At 41.8% G+C, this 17550-nt stretch overlaps 1 protein-coding gene across 1 annotated transcript in view; it reads left to right on the top strand.

Annotated features, from left to right (window-relative positions):
- The window catches only part of LOC125453994 (probable E3 ubiquitin-protein ligase HERC4), an 83870-nt gene that overhangs the window by 47295 nt on the left and 19025 nt on the right, over nt 1-17550 (top strand). Inside the window, exons 14-18 of the mRNA XM_059650971.1 lie at nt 2376-2533; nt 3308-3394; nt 11369-11461; nt 11552-12448; nt 14124-14264. Of these exons, the coding sequence (XP_059506954.1) occupies nt 2376-2533; nt 3308-3394; nt 11369-11461; nt 11552-12448; nt 14124-14264 (1376 nt within the window). The remainder of the gene's footprint in view (nt 1-2375; nt 2534-3307; nt 3395-11368; nt 11462-11551; nt 12449-14123; nt 14265-17550) is intronic.

Genomic DNA, 17550 nt, shown 5'->3' with positions numbered 1-17550 from the left:
AACCCGTTCCCTCAGAATTACATAAAGCCTTGAACCAGTTGACACAAAAGCAAAATGCTGCGGATTTTAAAAATAATTCTGTGCGCCATGGGCCTCTGATAATATTCGCACTTATCGCCCGTCCCTAATTGCCCAGAGGGCAGTTAAGAGTCAACCACATTGCTGTGAGCCCAGACTGGCTAAGCACAGCAGATTTCCTTCCCTAAAGAACATGAGTGAAGGGGATGGGTTTTTACAGCAATCGATGATAATTTCCTGGCACAGTTACTGAAAACAGCTTTCCATTCCAGACTTTAAAAAAAAATTACTAACTAACCCCAGAAATCTGATATACAGTCAGAAATGCTGATAAATACTCAGCACATCAGGTAGCATCTGGTGAGAAAGATACGGAGTTAATGTTTCAGTTCAATGTCTTTGGCAGAACCGGAGTAAAATCTTTACAGCAGCTCTTGGCTCAGTTTTTGTTTCTTTATGTGGTTCGTTACCTTCCTATTTTGCTTTACACAATCACTGTTTTTGTAAGTTAAGCTTCTGCACCTTCCACCAAGAACACCCCTTCCCTTTCCTTACTCTGGTAATCACTGATGTAATTGGCTTTGCAAGTTTTTCAAAGTTTGGCTGGCTTTTCCAGGGCTTGGGAAAACCAGCAGCTGACAGGAGTTGAGGAAAAGGTAACTTTTTTAATAGCACTGCACGTTGGCCAAGAAAAGCAGCAATGATTCTGCTCCCAGCTCATACACAAACATTTTCTCCATCAAGCCCAACGTACAAAAGCCTCAGCTCAGTAATTACCCAACTGAATCTTAGATTGGACACTCCTGATCAAAGAATCCCTACAACGCATACAGAGGCCACATGGCCCATCAGGTCTGTATCCGTGCTCTGAAGAGCATCCCTTCCACTTCCTGTAACCTCACATTTCCCATGGCTAATCCAGATGTCTGCATGTCCCTGGACACAATAGGCAATTTATGATGGGAAATCTACCTAACCTGCACATCTTTGGACTGCAGGGGGAAATCAGGGAACCTGGAGGAAACCCATGCAGACAGGAGGAGAACATGCAACCTCCACACAGACGTTCAGTCAAGACTGGAATTGAACCAAGATCCCTGACACTGTGAGGCAGCAGAACTAACCACTGAGCCACTGAGCTACCCATTGCGCAGGCCAGGTTGATGCCACCCAAGTGCTGACACCTGCCCCAGAATGCTCCTCTCTGGAAAGATACAAACAAAGCAAAAAACCCACTAACCTTCTGAGGAAAACTGGTGTTCAAGGATTCCCATCCTAAATTCCTCCCCTCCCATTTAATCTGCCTCTGTTCACACCCAGTGTTTTGTAGAACAGAAGGCAACCAGTTTGCTCATAGCATCTATACTAGCTCTCTGAAAGAGTAACTTTGATCCCATTCCATTTCCCCTTTCCTTACCTTCATTTGGCAGTTTGCTTTTAAAATGTGTAATTTTCATGGATAGGTTACATCCTTGCTTCTGAGCCAAATGACCAAGGGTTCAATGCCCATGAGAGCATCTCCTCTCCAGCTGGCACCTTCTTGCGGTACTGCAGGAATGCAGCTCTGTTGGAGGTGTGAATAATCCCTGCCATTTTTTTTCAAAGAAGAATACAAAATTCCACTCCTTTCCTCAGCCAAATTTTGAGCCTTACCTCTCTGGGCTATGGATCTCATGTTATAGTCCTAATGCAAGGTCATTGATCTGCAGTGTTTACTTAGTGTTTCTCCTCACAGCTGGTGAACATTTCCAATATTACCTGCTTCTAGCACAGATTTCCAGCATCTGCAGTATTTTGCTGCTGTGGGGCTGGTGCATTCTGATGGTAAACTTACAATACACACAGAAGTTCAAATTGACTACATTTGAATTGCATCTGGCCATGCTGATGTATGGTCCCAGCAAATTTTGTCATTATTCACATTGTTTCCTCAGTACATCGCTCCCAACATCTTCCAAAAATATTCCCCAAAATTTTTAGGTCCTAAGAACCTTTAAAGTGATATAGGTGACAAAATCGGGTCAGTGATCCCATTTTCCAACAATGGCATTTCCTGGATGAGAACAAAATTGAACCAGAGGAAAATAAAGGTTAAACAAGGAGGCTGTGAGAGGTGTATGGGAATGTGGATTTGAGGTTAAAATCAGATTAGCCATCATTTTATTGAATGGCGGAACTGACCCATTGGGCTGAATGGCCTCTTCCTGCTCTTTGTTTGTAACATCAGTATCCCCAATGGAAAATAAAGTAATTATTGCTTTTGATAATTTGTTTAATTTTTAAGATCGTGGTGAATCAAAATCAAAACCAGTCTGGTTGTATTTTTCTTTTCTGACTGTCCTTCTACTATGGAACAGAATCTTGGTGGAGTCACCTCAATGAATTTTTCTTCAAGAAACTTGTGACGATGTATCGAGGTGCATCTTACAGACTTCTTCAAGAGACTTCCAGCAGCCAAAGTGAATTTCCAGATAAACTGTGCAATTGTCTCAATATTTTGCAAAGACTTTACAAGGTGAGCACGACTCAGAGTTCTGACCTCACCTGAATCTGTCTGACATTCCCTCCACTTTACTCGTGGGATGTGGGAACCGCACCACGCCCGCCCCCCCCCCCCCCCCCCCCCCACCAAGGCAGGTCTACATTTTCTGTTACTCCCTCATGGTTAATGTGATGATGAGCCTCCAGAACTGTGACAGTCCTGTGGATTGCAGATTTTTGTTGCAGTTTGGATAAAAAATGAAAACATGAACATTGAAATTAGGAGCAGGAGTAGGTGATCTGATCGCTCCAGGTTCCCGTCAACCCCAATATCTGCCAGATGAGGTGGCAGAGGTGAGTACAATTACAACATTTAAAAGACATCTGGACAAGTACACACATAGGACAGGTTTAAAAGGGATATGGGCCAGATGTGGGCAATTGGGATTGGTTTAGTCTGGGAAACCTGGTCACCATGGACGAGTTGGACCAAAGGGTCTGTTTCTGTGCTGTATGACACTATCAACATCTGCCTTAAAAAGATTCAAACACTCTGCCTCCACCACCTCTGAGGAAGACATTTCCATTGAATCACAAACCTCTTTGAAAAGAAAATGCCTCCCTATCTCAGTCTTAAAAGGGTGAGCACTTATTTTGAAACAATTTCCTCAGTACTAGATTCTGCCACGAGAGGAAACATTTTCTCCCCCAGTCTATCAGTGTCCTTCAGAACCTTGAATGTTGTGATCATTTGAAAGACAACAGCTTACAGTGTAGTAAAGTATATTTCAATCCATTCCACCCACAGATAAATTCCTCAGCGGGTTTTCGAATCCAGGAGAACAGTTTCCACATATCTCCTGCAGAGGTCTTCAGGGAAACTCCAATTTCCTGTGTAAGTTCAAAACCTGAATCATACTATTTCACTGGATAACATCAACCTGCATGTAAGTGGTGTTTTTAATGTGGCACAACATCATCATAAAGAATGCTATAAAACTAAATTTGACCACAGTTAGGTTTTGGGGTCACTTTAACTTACCTTGTAAGTCAGTTATAAATTAGGTTATGATGTGGAGTTGCTAGTGTTGGACTGGGGTGGACAAAGTCAGAAGTCACACGACACCAGTTATAGTCCAACAGGTCCTCCCAGAAACTGGCCACTCAAGTAGATAGGGTGGTAAAGAAGGCATATGGCATGCATGTTGGGGAATTGAGTGCAAGAGTCATGTTGCAGCGTTATAAGACCTTGATTAGGCCATATTTGCGTTCACTTCTGCTCCCCACATTTCTGGGAAATATGTGGAGGCTTTGGAGAGGGTGCAGAAGAGGTTTACCTGGATGCTGCCTGGATGAGAGAGTGGGAGCTAGAAGGAGAGGCTAGAAAAACTCAGGTTGTTTTCTCTTGAGCAGCACAGGTTGAGGGGAATTCAAGATAACAAAGTGTGAAGCTGGATGAACACAGCAGGCCAAGCAACATCTCAGGAGCACAAAAGCTGACGTTTCGGGCCTAGACCCTTCATCAGAGAGGGGGATGGGGTGAGGGTTCTGGAATAAATAGGGAGAGAGGGGGAGGTGGACCGAAGATGGAGAGAAAAGAAGATAGGTGGGGAGGAGAGTATAGGTGGGGAGGTAGGGAGGGGATAGGTCAGTCCAGGGAAGATGGACAGGTCAAGGAGGCGGGATGAGGTTAGTAGGTAGGAAATGGAGGTGCGGCTTGAGGTGGGAGGAAGGGATGGGTGAGAGGAAGAACAGGTTAGGGAGGTGGGGACAGGCTGGGCTGGTTTTGGGATGCAGTGGGGGAAGGGGAGATTTTGAAGCTTGTGAAGTCCACAGGCTGAGTGGAGACTTGATATAAGTCTGTAAAATTATGGAATGCATAGATAGGGTTGACGGTCAGAATCTTTCTCCCAGAGAAATATCTAATACCGGGGGCATTTAAGGTTATAGGGGGAATGTTCAAAGGATATATGAAGGGCAAATTGTTTACACAGAGAGTGGTAGGAATCTGGAATGTACAGCCTGGGGTAATGGTGGAGGCAGATACAATAAGGGCATTTAGGGACTTTTGGATAAGCACATGAATATTCAAGGAACGGGGAATATTGGCCAAGGGCAGGCAGAAGGGATTAGTTTCATTTGGCATCATGATCGTCACAACATCATGGGCCCAAGGGCCTGTTCCTCTGCTGTACTGTTCTATGTTCTATATCTATCTGAAATCACAAGCTTTCATAACACTGCTCCTTCATCAAGTGAAGTAGGTTAGTTTTGGGAGAGGGATCTAAAAGCCTTGTTTAGCAACAAGGCAATTCCAGGTACAAGGAGCATCTGACATGTCTCACAGAATTTATCAATCTAATGACAATATGTATGAATAAAACGCAATAAATGCAGTCAGTCCATTTGGATCCCAGCTCATGAGCTCTATTTGACTGGGTACACGTCTCCTGTTCTGTTGTCTGAAGTTCTCCTGCTAAAAGTTATAGTTTGTTAGAACTTGCTAGCCAGTAATCCTACACATGATCACAGACATTCTGAACTTTAACTGGCTTGCTTATGCATAAACCACATAAATTATATTAGGAATACACCCAGTTCTTAGTTGGTTCTTTTTAAAGTGATGGTCATTAGACTGAATTCACTTTATGCTATCACATGACTAGTTTTCTGAAATATCAGTCACTCGTGGGATCTTGCTTTTATTTACAGCTTGTCCATCTGATCTTACTGTTTTTAGAGATCTCTACCAAGATAATGAGGCACCACCGTAGTAATCTTTTGCAGCTCAGAGACTATGTATTGTAATCACTTAACTACTAATATCATCTTATCTCAAATGTTTAATTGATTCATCTAAATGTTCCAAAGTGTTTTGAAACCAATCAATATGTTTTAATTAAAAGAATCCTGTCAAGCCCCCTAAGAATCTTGTCTTTCATCAAGGTCACCTTTCATTTTTCCATATTCCAACAGTATGGACAAATCTCCTCAGACCGTCCTCACAAAACACACCCTGTGGGCTGCATTCTCAGGACTGCTGCAATATTTTTCCTTTGATAATGGGCCCAAAACTGCTCACGGTATTCCAGCTGTGGCTGTCTAGTCACTTGCATAATTTCTGCAAATTTAATGTTATACCACATAAAATTATAATAATACGATTTTAGCAAAACCCCCCTTTATTTTAATAAGAACATAAGACCACATAGGATATAGGAGCAGAATTAGACCATTCGGCCCATAAAATCTGCTCCACCATCTGACCATGGCTGATATGTTTCTCAACCCCATTCTCCTGCCTTCTCTCCATAACCTTTGATCCCTTTACCTACCTAACTCCATCTTAAATACACTCAATGACTTGGCCTCTACTGACTTCTGCAGCAGTGAGTTCCACAGAGCCGCCACCTGAAGGAATTCTTCCTCATCTCAGATCTAAAGTGTCATCCCATTATTCTGAGCCTGTGCCCTCAGATCCCAGCCTCTCCTTCTCATGGAAACATCTCCTCCGTGTTCACTGTACCCAGGTCTCATAGTATTCTCTAAGTTTCAATTAAATCCCCCTCATCATTTTAAACTTCATTGAATAAGGAGTCGGAATCCTCAAACATAGAACATAGGATTGTCTTAAATTGGGTACTAGCTTTTTGTTTCATTAATGCTAGATAGAGAGGAATAAATCAAATAAGGCATCAATAAGGGAGAAAAAATTACCCAGATGGAGATGAGAATATGAAATTTCTAACATCAAATGCGATTGAAGTAAATAACATAGATACTACTAAAATAAAAATTGACAATTCCATGAGCGGAAAGTGATGATAAAACAGTTGAGATAAACTAAGACGGGATGATGTGGAATAAGTCATACAAAATTAACAGCTAGGAGACTAAGTGCAGCAAGATCAAACACTTACATTTTGGAACTTGGTAAATGGGGAATGCAATGTACTATAAGAACATAAGAAATAGGAGCAGGAGTGGGCCATCTGGCCCATCAAACCTGCTCTGCCATTCAATTAGATCATGGCTGATCATTTCATGGACTCAGCTCCACTTACCCAGCCGCTCACTGTAACCTTTAATTCCTTTACTCTTCAAAAATCTATCTATCTTTGCCTTCAAAACATTCAACAGGGTAGCTGCAACTACTTCACTTGGGAGAGAATTCCACAGATTCACAACTTTTGGGGTGAAGACGTTCCTCCTCAACTCAGGCCTAAATCTGCTCCCTCCCTTATTTTGAGGCTATGCCCCCTGTTTCTAGTTTCACCCACCAGTGGAAACAACTTCCCTGCTTCTATCATATCTATTCCATTCATAATGTTATATGTTTCTATAAGATACCCCTCATTCTTTTAAATTCCAATGAGTATAATCCCAGCCTACTCAATCTCTCCTCATAAACCAGTCCTCTCAATGGGGAAGGAAATATGAATGTTCCAAGAGAGAGAACCAGTGGCAACTAGAGGACAGGGAAGGAGGTGGAGATAGCAAGACTTGAGCCTTGAATAAGTGAGCACTAGATAGCAATTTAATCCAAAACCAGGGAGATGCAAGTATTGTATTAAATTTACAGCAGAACTAGTTAAATGCCATAATATAGAACATAGAACATAGAACAGTACAGCACAGAACAGGCCCTTCAGCCCACAATGTTGTGCCAACTAACCATGAATATCTATTGAGTGATATTTGAAAACTGGAACACAATCAGTTCATTTAAAAACAAAATTGGGATGGCAGGGCAGATGACGTATTGCAGCTGTAGTGTGTGTAAGAAAGGCATGATAGGTGATCTAGAATGTGACTATGGAGGAGTCTCTGCTCTTGAAATTGTCGAACAAGTTCACTGTTCTTACAGCTTGTGTGGATGAGAGCAGTGACCGCAAGGAGAATAGGCAATCTGCCTACTGCATCTTGGAGTGGAGGCCTTTCAAGAGGTGAGGAAGCAAGAAGAAATGTTGTTGAGGTTGGAAAGTGTAGGGGGGGACACGTACTGTTTTCTGAAGCCAAGCCTAACGGTCCTGAAGTCTGTGTTGCCTGCCAAGTGTCAGGATTAAGGAAATCTTCTTGGCGGGGTGGAGAGGGAACGCAGTAAATGGGGAAGGATCCTGTTTTCATGGGCTATTTTGTTACCAATAACATCGGTCAGAATGCCTGTAGAAGTACAGAACCACAAATATAACAATCTTTGCCTTCCTCCCCGAGCTACGAGGAAATGAGTTGAATGCAAGCCTCAAAGATTAGTGTGTGTTTCAATTAATAGGACACTGGTGCTTGTACCTGGGAAAGAGGATGCTGTTCCACTGGAACAGTCTTCACCTGGACTCCACTAAGACTCATGCTCTGGCAAGTCATGCAACTGGGGCATTTGTGAGGGTTTTAAATGAAACAGTGGGGAAGAGGGTTCACCTGAGAGAAAATTTGCAAAGTTATTCAGAAAGAACAATGCAGCCAACTCACTGGTGAGAGTGATTTATAGTCCCCTGGATACTTTAGCTAGATTGTCGGAGAGTGTGAATGAGGAAATAATGGTCCTATAACCTTCATGAGAGGATGAGCTCATGAGAACATTTGGGACAGTTCCGTCCAACAATGCATTACAGAACCATCCAGGGAGGATGCTATTTCACATCTCATGATGTGTAATGTCACAGGATTAATTATGATCTCATGGTAAAGAATGCTGTACGGAAGGGTGAGAAACTTAACAAAGAAAGAAAGACTCCACAGGAAGGATGCACCATCCTTGGCTAACCGAGGGAGTTTAAGGGCAGTATTAAATTGAAAGAAAAGACATACAATACTGCAACCATTACTGAGGCCAGAAGACTGGATACATTTTGGAAAACCGACAGGGAAGTAATTACAGAGATAATGGATCCAATGGTTATAATCTTCCAAATTCGCTAGATTCTGGAAAGATCCCAAATTATAAATGTAGCACCTCTATCCAAGAATGGATGGAGACAGAAAGAAGGAAAATGCAGGTCAGTTTGTCCAACATCAGTCATTGAGAAAATGCTGCACTCCATTATTAAGGAAATCATAGCAGATCATTTAGGAAGTCTTAATACAATCAGGCAGTGTCAACATGGTTTTGTGAAAGAAATCTTTTCTGATTAAGCTGTTTGCGGATGTAACAAACAGGATAAATAAAGGGAAACCAGTGGATGTAGTGTGTTTGGATATGCAAAATGCACATGATAACTTGCCGTGGTAAGTACACACGATAAGTGTTTGGGGATGATATATAGCAATGGAGAGAGAAATGACTATCAGGAAACAGAGAGTCAGGATAAATAGATCATGTTTAAGTTGGCAAACTACAGCCAGTGGAATACTACAGTGACCAATAATGGGGCCTCAATCCTTTATAATCCACAGAATGACTTGGATGAAGAGGCCATTTGTATTATCAACAAAACTTTCTGACAGCGAGTTTTGAGAAGATTTGTAGCTCAGGTTGAGGTTCTGGATGTGAGTTTGCTCGCTGAGCTGGAAGGTTAGTTTTCAGACGTTTCGTCACCATTCTAGGTAACATCATCAGTGAGCCTCTGACGAAGTGCTGGTGTTATGTCCCGCTTTCTATTTATCTGTTTAGGTTTCCTTGGGTTGGTGATGTCATTTCCTGCGTTGGTGATGTCATTTCCAGTTCTTTTTCTCAGAGGATGGTAGATTGGCTCCAAATCAATGTGTTTGTTGATGGAGTTCCGGTTGGAATGCCATGCTTCTAGGAATTCTCGCGCGTGTCTCTGTTTGGCTTGTCCTAGGATGGATGTGTTACATGTGTAGGGGGGGGACAAGTACTGTTTTCTGAAGCCAAGCCTAACGGTGCGTGTCTCTGTTTGGCTTGTCCTAGGATGGATGTGTTACACAACCATCCTAGGACAAGCCAAACGGAGACATGCACGAGAATTCCTAGAAGCATGGCATTCCAACCAGAACTCCATCAACAAACACATTGATTTGGAGCCAATCTACCATCCCCTGAGAAAAAGAACAGGAAATGACATCACCAATGCAGGAAATGACATCACCAACCCAAGGAAACCTAAACAGATAAATAGAAAGCGGGACATAACACCAGCGCTTCGTCGGAGGCTCATTGATGATGTTACCTAGAATGGTGACGAAATGTCTGAAAACTAACCTCCCAGCTCAGCGAGCAAACTCACATCCAAAACTTTCTGACAATACAAAGAGAAGTAGAAAGCAAATAGTGAGGAAGATATGAAACAGCCCACAAAGGCAGAACCACAGGTTAAGTGAGTGGGTGAAAAATTGACAGACAGAATGAAATATGAGTTTCAGAGATAATGGGAACTGCAGATGCTGGAGAATTCCAAGATAACAAAATGTGAGGCTGGATGAACACAGCAGGCCAAGCAGCATCTCAGGAGCACAAAAGCTGACGCTTCGGGCCTGGACCCTTCATCAGAGAGCTCTCTGATGAAGGGTCCAGGCCCGAAACGTCAGCTTTTGTGCTCCTGAGATGCTGCTTGGCCTGCTGTGTTCATCCAGCCTCACATTTTGTTATCTTGAAATATGAGTTTGTTCACTTTGATAAAGCAGCACAGTATTCAAAAAGAGAGAAACTGCAGAAAGTTGCAATACAGGGGGATTTTGATGTTCTTGTACATGATTCAAAATACACTAGTGTGCAGGTCCATGAAGTAATTAAGAATGCAAATGGAATTTGGCCAAGCATTCAGAGAAGTTGAAGGATTCCAGAGAAGCTGGGGCTATTGCTGAAGAGACAAGAAGCCTGAGGGTGTTTGATGGAGGGAATATAAACTCAGGTGTGGTTAGACAGAAATAAACAGAAACTGTTTCCAGTAGGTGCGGGAGCAATAATTAGATGGTCCAGATTCAGTTTTACTTAAATTTGTTGGTAAAAGAACCAGAGGGTCACAAGGAAAAACTTTTATTCAAAGGATGGTTAGGATTTGGAATTCATTTATTTTCTGATATTGAGATGGACGCAGATTCAAATGAGTATTCAAACAGAAATTGCATAAATACATGGAGAATAAGAAAAGGAAAGGATGGATAGCAGAGGGCAATGGTCAGACTGATTGGATTTCTCTTTCAAAGAACTGATGCAGACTCAATGGGCTGAATGGCCTCTTTTCATGCTATAGCATTTTATTCCTTTGGACCCATCATAAAGAGACACTGCAGAAGCTGTTGAGGGTTGAAAGGCTAGAGAGAGGAACAAGGGGCTTGGAAACAGGGTGGAAAGGGCCTATGATTTCTCTCTCTAGCTTTGATTGGATAAAATGGCACTAGAAAGGGCTGCTAGGCTAAAATACAGATCTTGATCACACGGAAATGAAATATGATAAGAGATTGCTGCATTACAAAAAGGCAACAGATTCCTTTCACAAGAGGGCATGACCAAAGATTTGTAGAACAAAGCTGTGACTTAATACAATGGGATGTATCATTGGCCTACAGTGTGACACTTAGTTGAACACAACATGGAGATAAATCATATCAAGAAATGGAACATTTCACTTCGGAAGTTATTTTGCCTATCACCAAGACCAGGAGATGTGGATAAGCTTGAATAAAGTCACAATCCTGGTTTTCCCATTTCCTACACAGGTTATTTTACCGGGTATGGCTAATTGAATACTATTCCATGGGAAGTTTTAAGATAAATGTTTAGAAACAAGGGTAAGCGAGCTTAATTCTCACAAAGGATAAGGTAGGAATTACCAAGGCAACGGCAGCAATTTTTGTCACATTTATTCCCTTTCTGTAATAGAACTAGTATGTGATCTAGCAAAGTTGTTAATATTCATAGATGCACATTGTTAACATAAAACTGAATTGCAACCTCATTTATTTTGCACAGATATCATTACTGAAATTAATTCCCTACTCCTGTATTTTTAATATGGAAACAAAAATTCAGATTTTCAAAAGGATCTCACACCTGAAAATTCAGGTAAGAATTGTTGTCATAATCCTGCTTCAGGGAATGTAATTAGAGTTCCAGAGATGCGAGTTTCTAAAACATTTTTGTGATTCCTTCCAGGGAGAAAAAGTCACTGATGAAAAGATTATTTTTGGCTACAAGGCAATCTATGATAGCCTTATTCAGGATAGCAATCATTCTACTCTGGAAATTTGTCCTTCCACTAGAAACACCGAAACGTCCAATGGGAACATTGGTGCTTCTATTGGGAATACTAATGTCTGTCATGACAATGTTGATATCTCTACAAGCATCACTGATGCCTCTACTGCTTACACTGAGCCATCTAATAGCAATATTGATACATCGATAACAAACATTGATGCCTCTGCTAGGATAGTTGATGTCCCTACAGAAAACACTGCCTTTATTGGGATCACTGATTCCTCTGTTGGAAACACTAGTGCACCTAACAACAATATTGAAACCTCTACAGGGAATGTTGATGTTTCTGCTGAGATCGCTGGTACCTCTACCAGAAACACTGATGCACCTCATGACAATCTTGATGCGTCTACAGAGACCACTGATGCACTGACTGCGGGGAATGTTGGTGACTTCACCGGGGTCATTGAATCTACCAGGAGCACTGGTGTCCCAAATGAAAGCAATGATGCCTCCTTTGTTGACACTCAAACCAATAACTTGGATGAGATTTCAGATCAGGACCAGGTCAACTTTGTATTCGATGACTACGATGATTATGATGACTACGATGATTATGATGACTACGATGATTATGATGACTATGATGATTATGATGACTACGATGATTATTGCGGTTCTCCTCTGTTCAATAGTGAAGTTAATATCTTAAATTGTCGCTGCATATTGAACGATTTACTTAATTTACCTGCTACTGGATGCCATCTAGAAATCGACAGAACACAGTTCCTTCAAAGCACATTCGCACAATTAAGAAGCTGTGATGAAATTCGGCTTCGTGGTTTCTTTCAGGTAGGAATGCTTGTTGAAATGATTGGCATTCTCGTAGCAGCTTGTTCGATGTTGTTATATGTATAAAATAGTTTCTCTGCTGTCTATAATAACAACAGGGACTGCAAAGATTTTAATGATTTCGTGAGGAAGTAACAAGGCATAAATAATTATATGTCTTTCCTCGCTCTTTGTTTTGCGATTAAAATAATCTTTAGAGGCATTAGGCATAAAGTGATCCAGTTTAATAAGCCAAACCCTTTATAATGGATCTCAAACTATTAATTTTCATTTCACCTCCCTGCTTTGTTGCCTGTTAAGTTGATGCGCGCAGCTCCGCTGAATGTAGAAGTGCTCCCTGACATTTCACTCCCCAACTTGTGGTTAATTCTTCAATTTAATTGTCCAATGAGGCACTATTATTTCACAACATTTGTGCTTTAATTACCCGTGGAGTTAGCTGCTGTGACACTTTCCTGCCCAGCTTCCCATCTCCTTACCCTCTATAACTGGGAGCTTGACTAAGGCACAGCTAACTTGTGGCAAATCTCATTTGTCTGTCACTCCTGTGCTTTTATACAAACCCCTGGTTTGGCAACGCCTCAGCTTTAAACTTCAGTGGTCACAACAACTTCAGACCAAGTTTAAGGGTTAATTAGTTATTGAACACAATGGAGTGCCACTAGAGTTCATCTCCACAATTACTAAGGTACTGTGCCAATCCTTCCCTAACTCTGTAATCCCTTCTATCTTTACAACTCTGAGACCTCAACATTCCAGTAATTCTAGCTTCTTTCACTGTCTCACTTTTAATCACTCCTCCATTGGTGGCTGTGCATTCAGCTATCTGGTTCCTAAGCTCCAGAATTCCTTCTGTAAATCTCACGGCCTCTGTTTTTCTCTCATTTTTCTTTTAAAGTGCTCCTGACAACCTATCTGTTTGACCAAGTCTTTGGTTGTCTTTCCTAATATCGCCTTGTGTGGTTGAGAGATAGATGTCACTTGATAATGTTTTCTGAGATATTATTGATATAATTAGAAAGGGTTAAAAAGGGGAAAACCCAAAGCGTATTACTTAAAATTGTGTTAAAGCTTTTCACCTCACATGCATCAGGACAATTCACAAGGATACCAATGTAAAGAGAAAACAACCTTTATACAACTGACAATCCTAAATTGGCTGTCAGCAGGAGGTAACCATGCATGTATTGAAGGCACCCTATACTCATTCACATGGTCTTGGTCTCTACATACAGAAAGAACACACACACACATTGCACCTGTTCCATTCCAACAAAATAGTTGAAGCCATTTTTTCCCAGAGCAATGCCTTGACCAAAGAAAGTCAACCTGCTGGGTTTAAAGGTTAAAATAAAAAGCCTGATAGTTGACCGTCAGCCATCATTTAACTGTATATCTCCACGGTAACAGCTCTACCAATCCAGGTCCGCTTGCCAACAAATCAGCACTCCTATCACATACAGAGCAGAACGGTTTCCTTCTATGTTGGTAATCCTTGTGAACCATCCTGATGAAAGCAAGATGAAAAAATTCACCAAAATTAGCAATACTCAAGGTCCGTACAATGCTGTTCTGTGCAGCACTCAAGTTCTGTACAACCAAACTGAAAAGGGAGGGTATGAAGAAAATAAACCGCAGGCTTTTAATTCTGGTCTATTCATTACGACTCTATCAGGTCATGTTTAAAGGTGAACCAGCTATTGACGAAGGTGGTGTGTCAAAGGAGTTCTTTTCCATTATTACCGAGGAGCTGTGTACTCAACGAAAAATATTCAAGTCGTATGAGGAATCCAGGCTTGTTTGGTTTCCGGAATGGGTAGGTGAATTGTAAAATCATAGAATTCTAACAGAGCTGCAGCCCTTCAGCACGGCAATGAAGTGTTAATCTGGGTTCCGTGTTCAAATCTCCTAAGTAGTACTTGAATCCACAGTTGGTTAATAGTCTAGCAGACAGGATACAGGTCTGAGCTGTCCAGTCTTTCCTCATAAGGCAAGATGCTCATGTTGGGTATTGGTCAAGAAAATAAAAATAGAAATTGCAGGAAAAACTCAGCATGTCTGGCAGCATCTGTGGAGAAACATCAGAGTTAACTTTCCAGTTCCAGTGATCTTCCTTCAGAACATGTCAGTCAAGTAAACTTTCCCCAAACTGCTTCCAATGTGTTAGCATCCAGCCATAAGTACAGCATGCAGTAAATAGTGAGCACTATAGACCCAGAGGACCACTGTCTCTTCAGAGAGAAACAACTGGTTTTGGGTTAACCCGAGGATTGCAATACCTCAGGGAAGGTGATCCCAGCCAGTGCAGGAATTGAACCCTCACTGTTGGTACCTCTCTGTATCACAAATAAGTCATTCAGCCAACTGAGATAACCAACTGCAGCAGTATACAGTACTCTAAATGTACTCTTACCGATGCCCTGCAAACTGAAGCAAAACCTCCCTATGCTTCAATTTTCCTTGCAATTGAACATTGCATTCTGTGAGCACTCCTGATTACTTGCTGTTCCCCTGCAGACTAACCTTCTGTGTTTTATGTGATGGACACCCAGGTTTCTCTGCATTTCAGAGCTCTGCACCCACCCACCCCCCCCCCCCCCCCCCCCACCACCATTTGGATAATTTTTTTTTTAATCTTTCTGCTAAAATAGACAATTTCACAATTTCCCACATAGTACACCATTTGCCAGAACTTTGCCCACTCATTTAACCTACCCATGAACCTGTGTAAGTTCCTTACATTCTCTTCACAACTCACTTTCTTACTTATCCTTGTGTCATCAGCAAATTTAGCATGCATACCGCTGATCCATTCTTCCAAATCATTGATATGAATTGGAAAGAGTTGAAACTTAGCCCCCACCCCCGTGGTACACCATCATTACATCTTGCCAATCTGAGAAAGACCCATTTATTCTGACTCTCCGCTTCCTGTTAACCAGCCAATCTTCTACCCATATCAATACGTTATCCTCTACACTGCTGACTTTTATTTTCCACAATAAACTTTGAAGTGGCACCTTATCAAATACTTTCTGGAAATCTAAGTACAGTACATTCACCCACAGCACAAGTTACTTCTTCAAAGAAGTCCAATAAATTAGTTAAACATGATTTTCCTTTGACAAAACTGTATTGGCTCCGCCTATTTAGCCTGGCCTTTTCCAAGTGGCCTGATATAACATCTTTAATAATAACTTCTAACATATTCCCATAACAAATGTTAAACTAATTGGCCTGTAATTTTCTCCTTTCTACTTCCCTCCTATTTAAAACAAAAGAGTTACATTAGCTATTTGCCAATATAAAGGAAACTTTCCTGATTCTAATGAGTTTTGGAACATTAAAAATAACATATCTCCTAATTAAGATAATAAAATGTGAGGCTGGATGAACACAGCCGGCCAAGCAGCATCTCAGGAGCACAAAAGCTCCTAATTAATTGGCTACTTCTTTTAAGACCTTATGTTGTAATCCATCAGGACCTGGGGACTTGTCAATTTGCAGTTCCAACAATTTACTCAGTACCCCATCCCTGGCATTTGTAATTTTCTTGATTTGATCTTTGATTAAGTGTGGCATCAATGAGTCCTAGCTAAAATGAAGTGAATGCGGGAATCAAAGGGAGAACTCTTCACCCAAAGGAATCCTGACATAAAGGATGATGGTTGTGTTTGTTGAAGGTGAATCATTTCAGCGCCATTGCAGGAGATGTTCAGCATAGTGTCCTAAACCCAACCACCTTTAGCTGCTTTATTAATGACCTTCTTTCCATCACAAAGTCAAAAATGGAATGCTCACTGATGATGGCAGTGTTCAGTTCTACTCGTAACTTTTCAGATATGGAAGCTGTCTGTGCCTGCACACAGCACAGATTGTCATAATGTTCAGGCTTTAGCTGACAAATGTCAATGAACATTTGTGTCATACAAATACCAGAAAGTGACAACTGCCAACAGGACTGAATCTAACTCTTTCTCCTTGATATTCAATGGCATGATTGTCACTGAATCCCTGCCTATCAACATATCGGGTGTCACTATTGACCAGAAACTGAGCTGCACCAGCCATGTAAAATCTCTGGTTATAACGATAGGTCAAAGACTAGGAATACTGTAGTGAGTAGCTCACATCCTATCTCTCAAAAGCATGGCCACTATTAACAAGGCACAAGGCAGGAGTGTGATGGAATACTCCCCACTTGCCTGGACGAGTGCAGCTCCAACACACTCAAGCTTGACACCATCCAGGACAAAGCAGCCGGCTTGACTGGCACCACATTGACAAACATCCACTCTCGCCACCACCAGTAGCAGCAGTGTGTACTGCAGGAATTCACCAAAGTTACCGTGACAGCAACCTCCAAACTCATAACTTCTGCCATGTAGAAGCTGGAGGACAGTAGGTACAGTGGAACCTGAAAGTTCACCTCAACCATTCACCATCCTGACTCGGAAATATATTGCTGTTCCTTCACAGTCACTGAGCCAAAGTCCTAGAACTCCTTTCCTGGAGCATTGTGCATGTCCCTGCAAGACTCATGGGATGCAGCAGTTCAAGAAGGCAGCTCACCACCACCTTCTTGAGGGCAACAAGGGATGGGCAATAAATGCTGGCCCAGCTAGCATTACCTGCATCCCATGGATGAATAGGGGAAAAAAAATCTAAAACAAAACTTCTCCCACTCCACAGCACAGAGGCTTGTGCTCCCAGTAACACTGTATCTCCTGATATGTCCTCTTAGCTGAGGGAGCAAGGCGATGAAGAGCAGGAACAATGCTCATTCACACATTAATCTATTGTGTGTGACAATTCAAGACATGGTCCTTCTGACTGAGGTCTTCCATAGCCATGCCCTTCTGAAGGTCAGAGGAAGGATCACACAGGTCAGGCTTAGCTGACACACCCACCCACAGCGAACCAAACTCACTGCATTTTCTGCAGTGAAAGCTCTTCCCTCAGTGAGGGCTTGCATAAGTTCCTAGATACCCTGAGACTGGTCTTTGCACGATCATCCAACATTAAAAAATCAACCAGGAACTGCGGACCCTGGAGACCTGAAACAGAGAAAAACAAACTGCTGGAGGAACTCAGCAGGCCTG

Source organism: Stegostoma tigrinum, chromosome 1 (genome assembly GCF_030684315.1).
Source record: "Stegostoma tigrinum isolate sSteTig4 chromosome 1, sSteTig4.hap1, whole genome shotgun sequence".
NCBI lineage: Eukaryota > Metazoa > Chordata > Chondrichthyes > Orectolobiformes > Stegostomatidae > Stegostoma > Stegostoma tigrinum.
The sequence above is the reverse complement of the archived record's forward strand: the minus strand, read 5'-3'. Positions and strand labels throughout refer to the sequence as shown.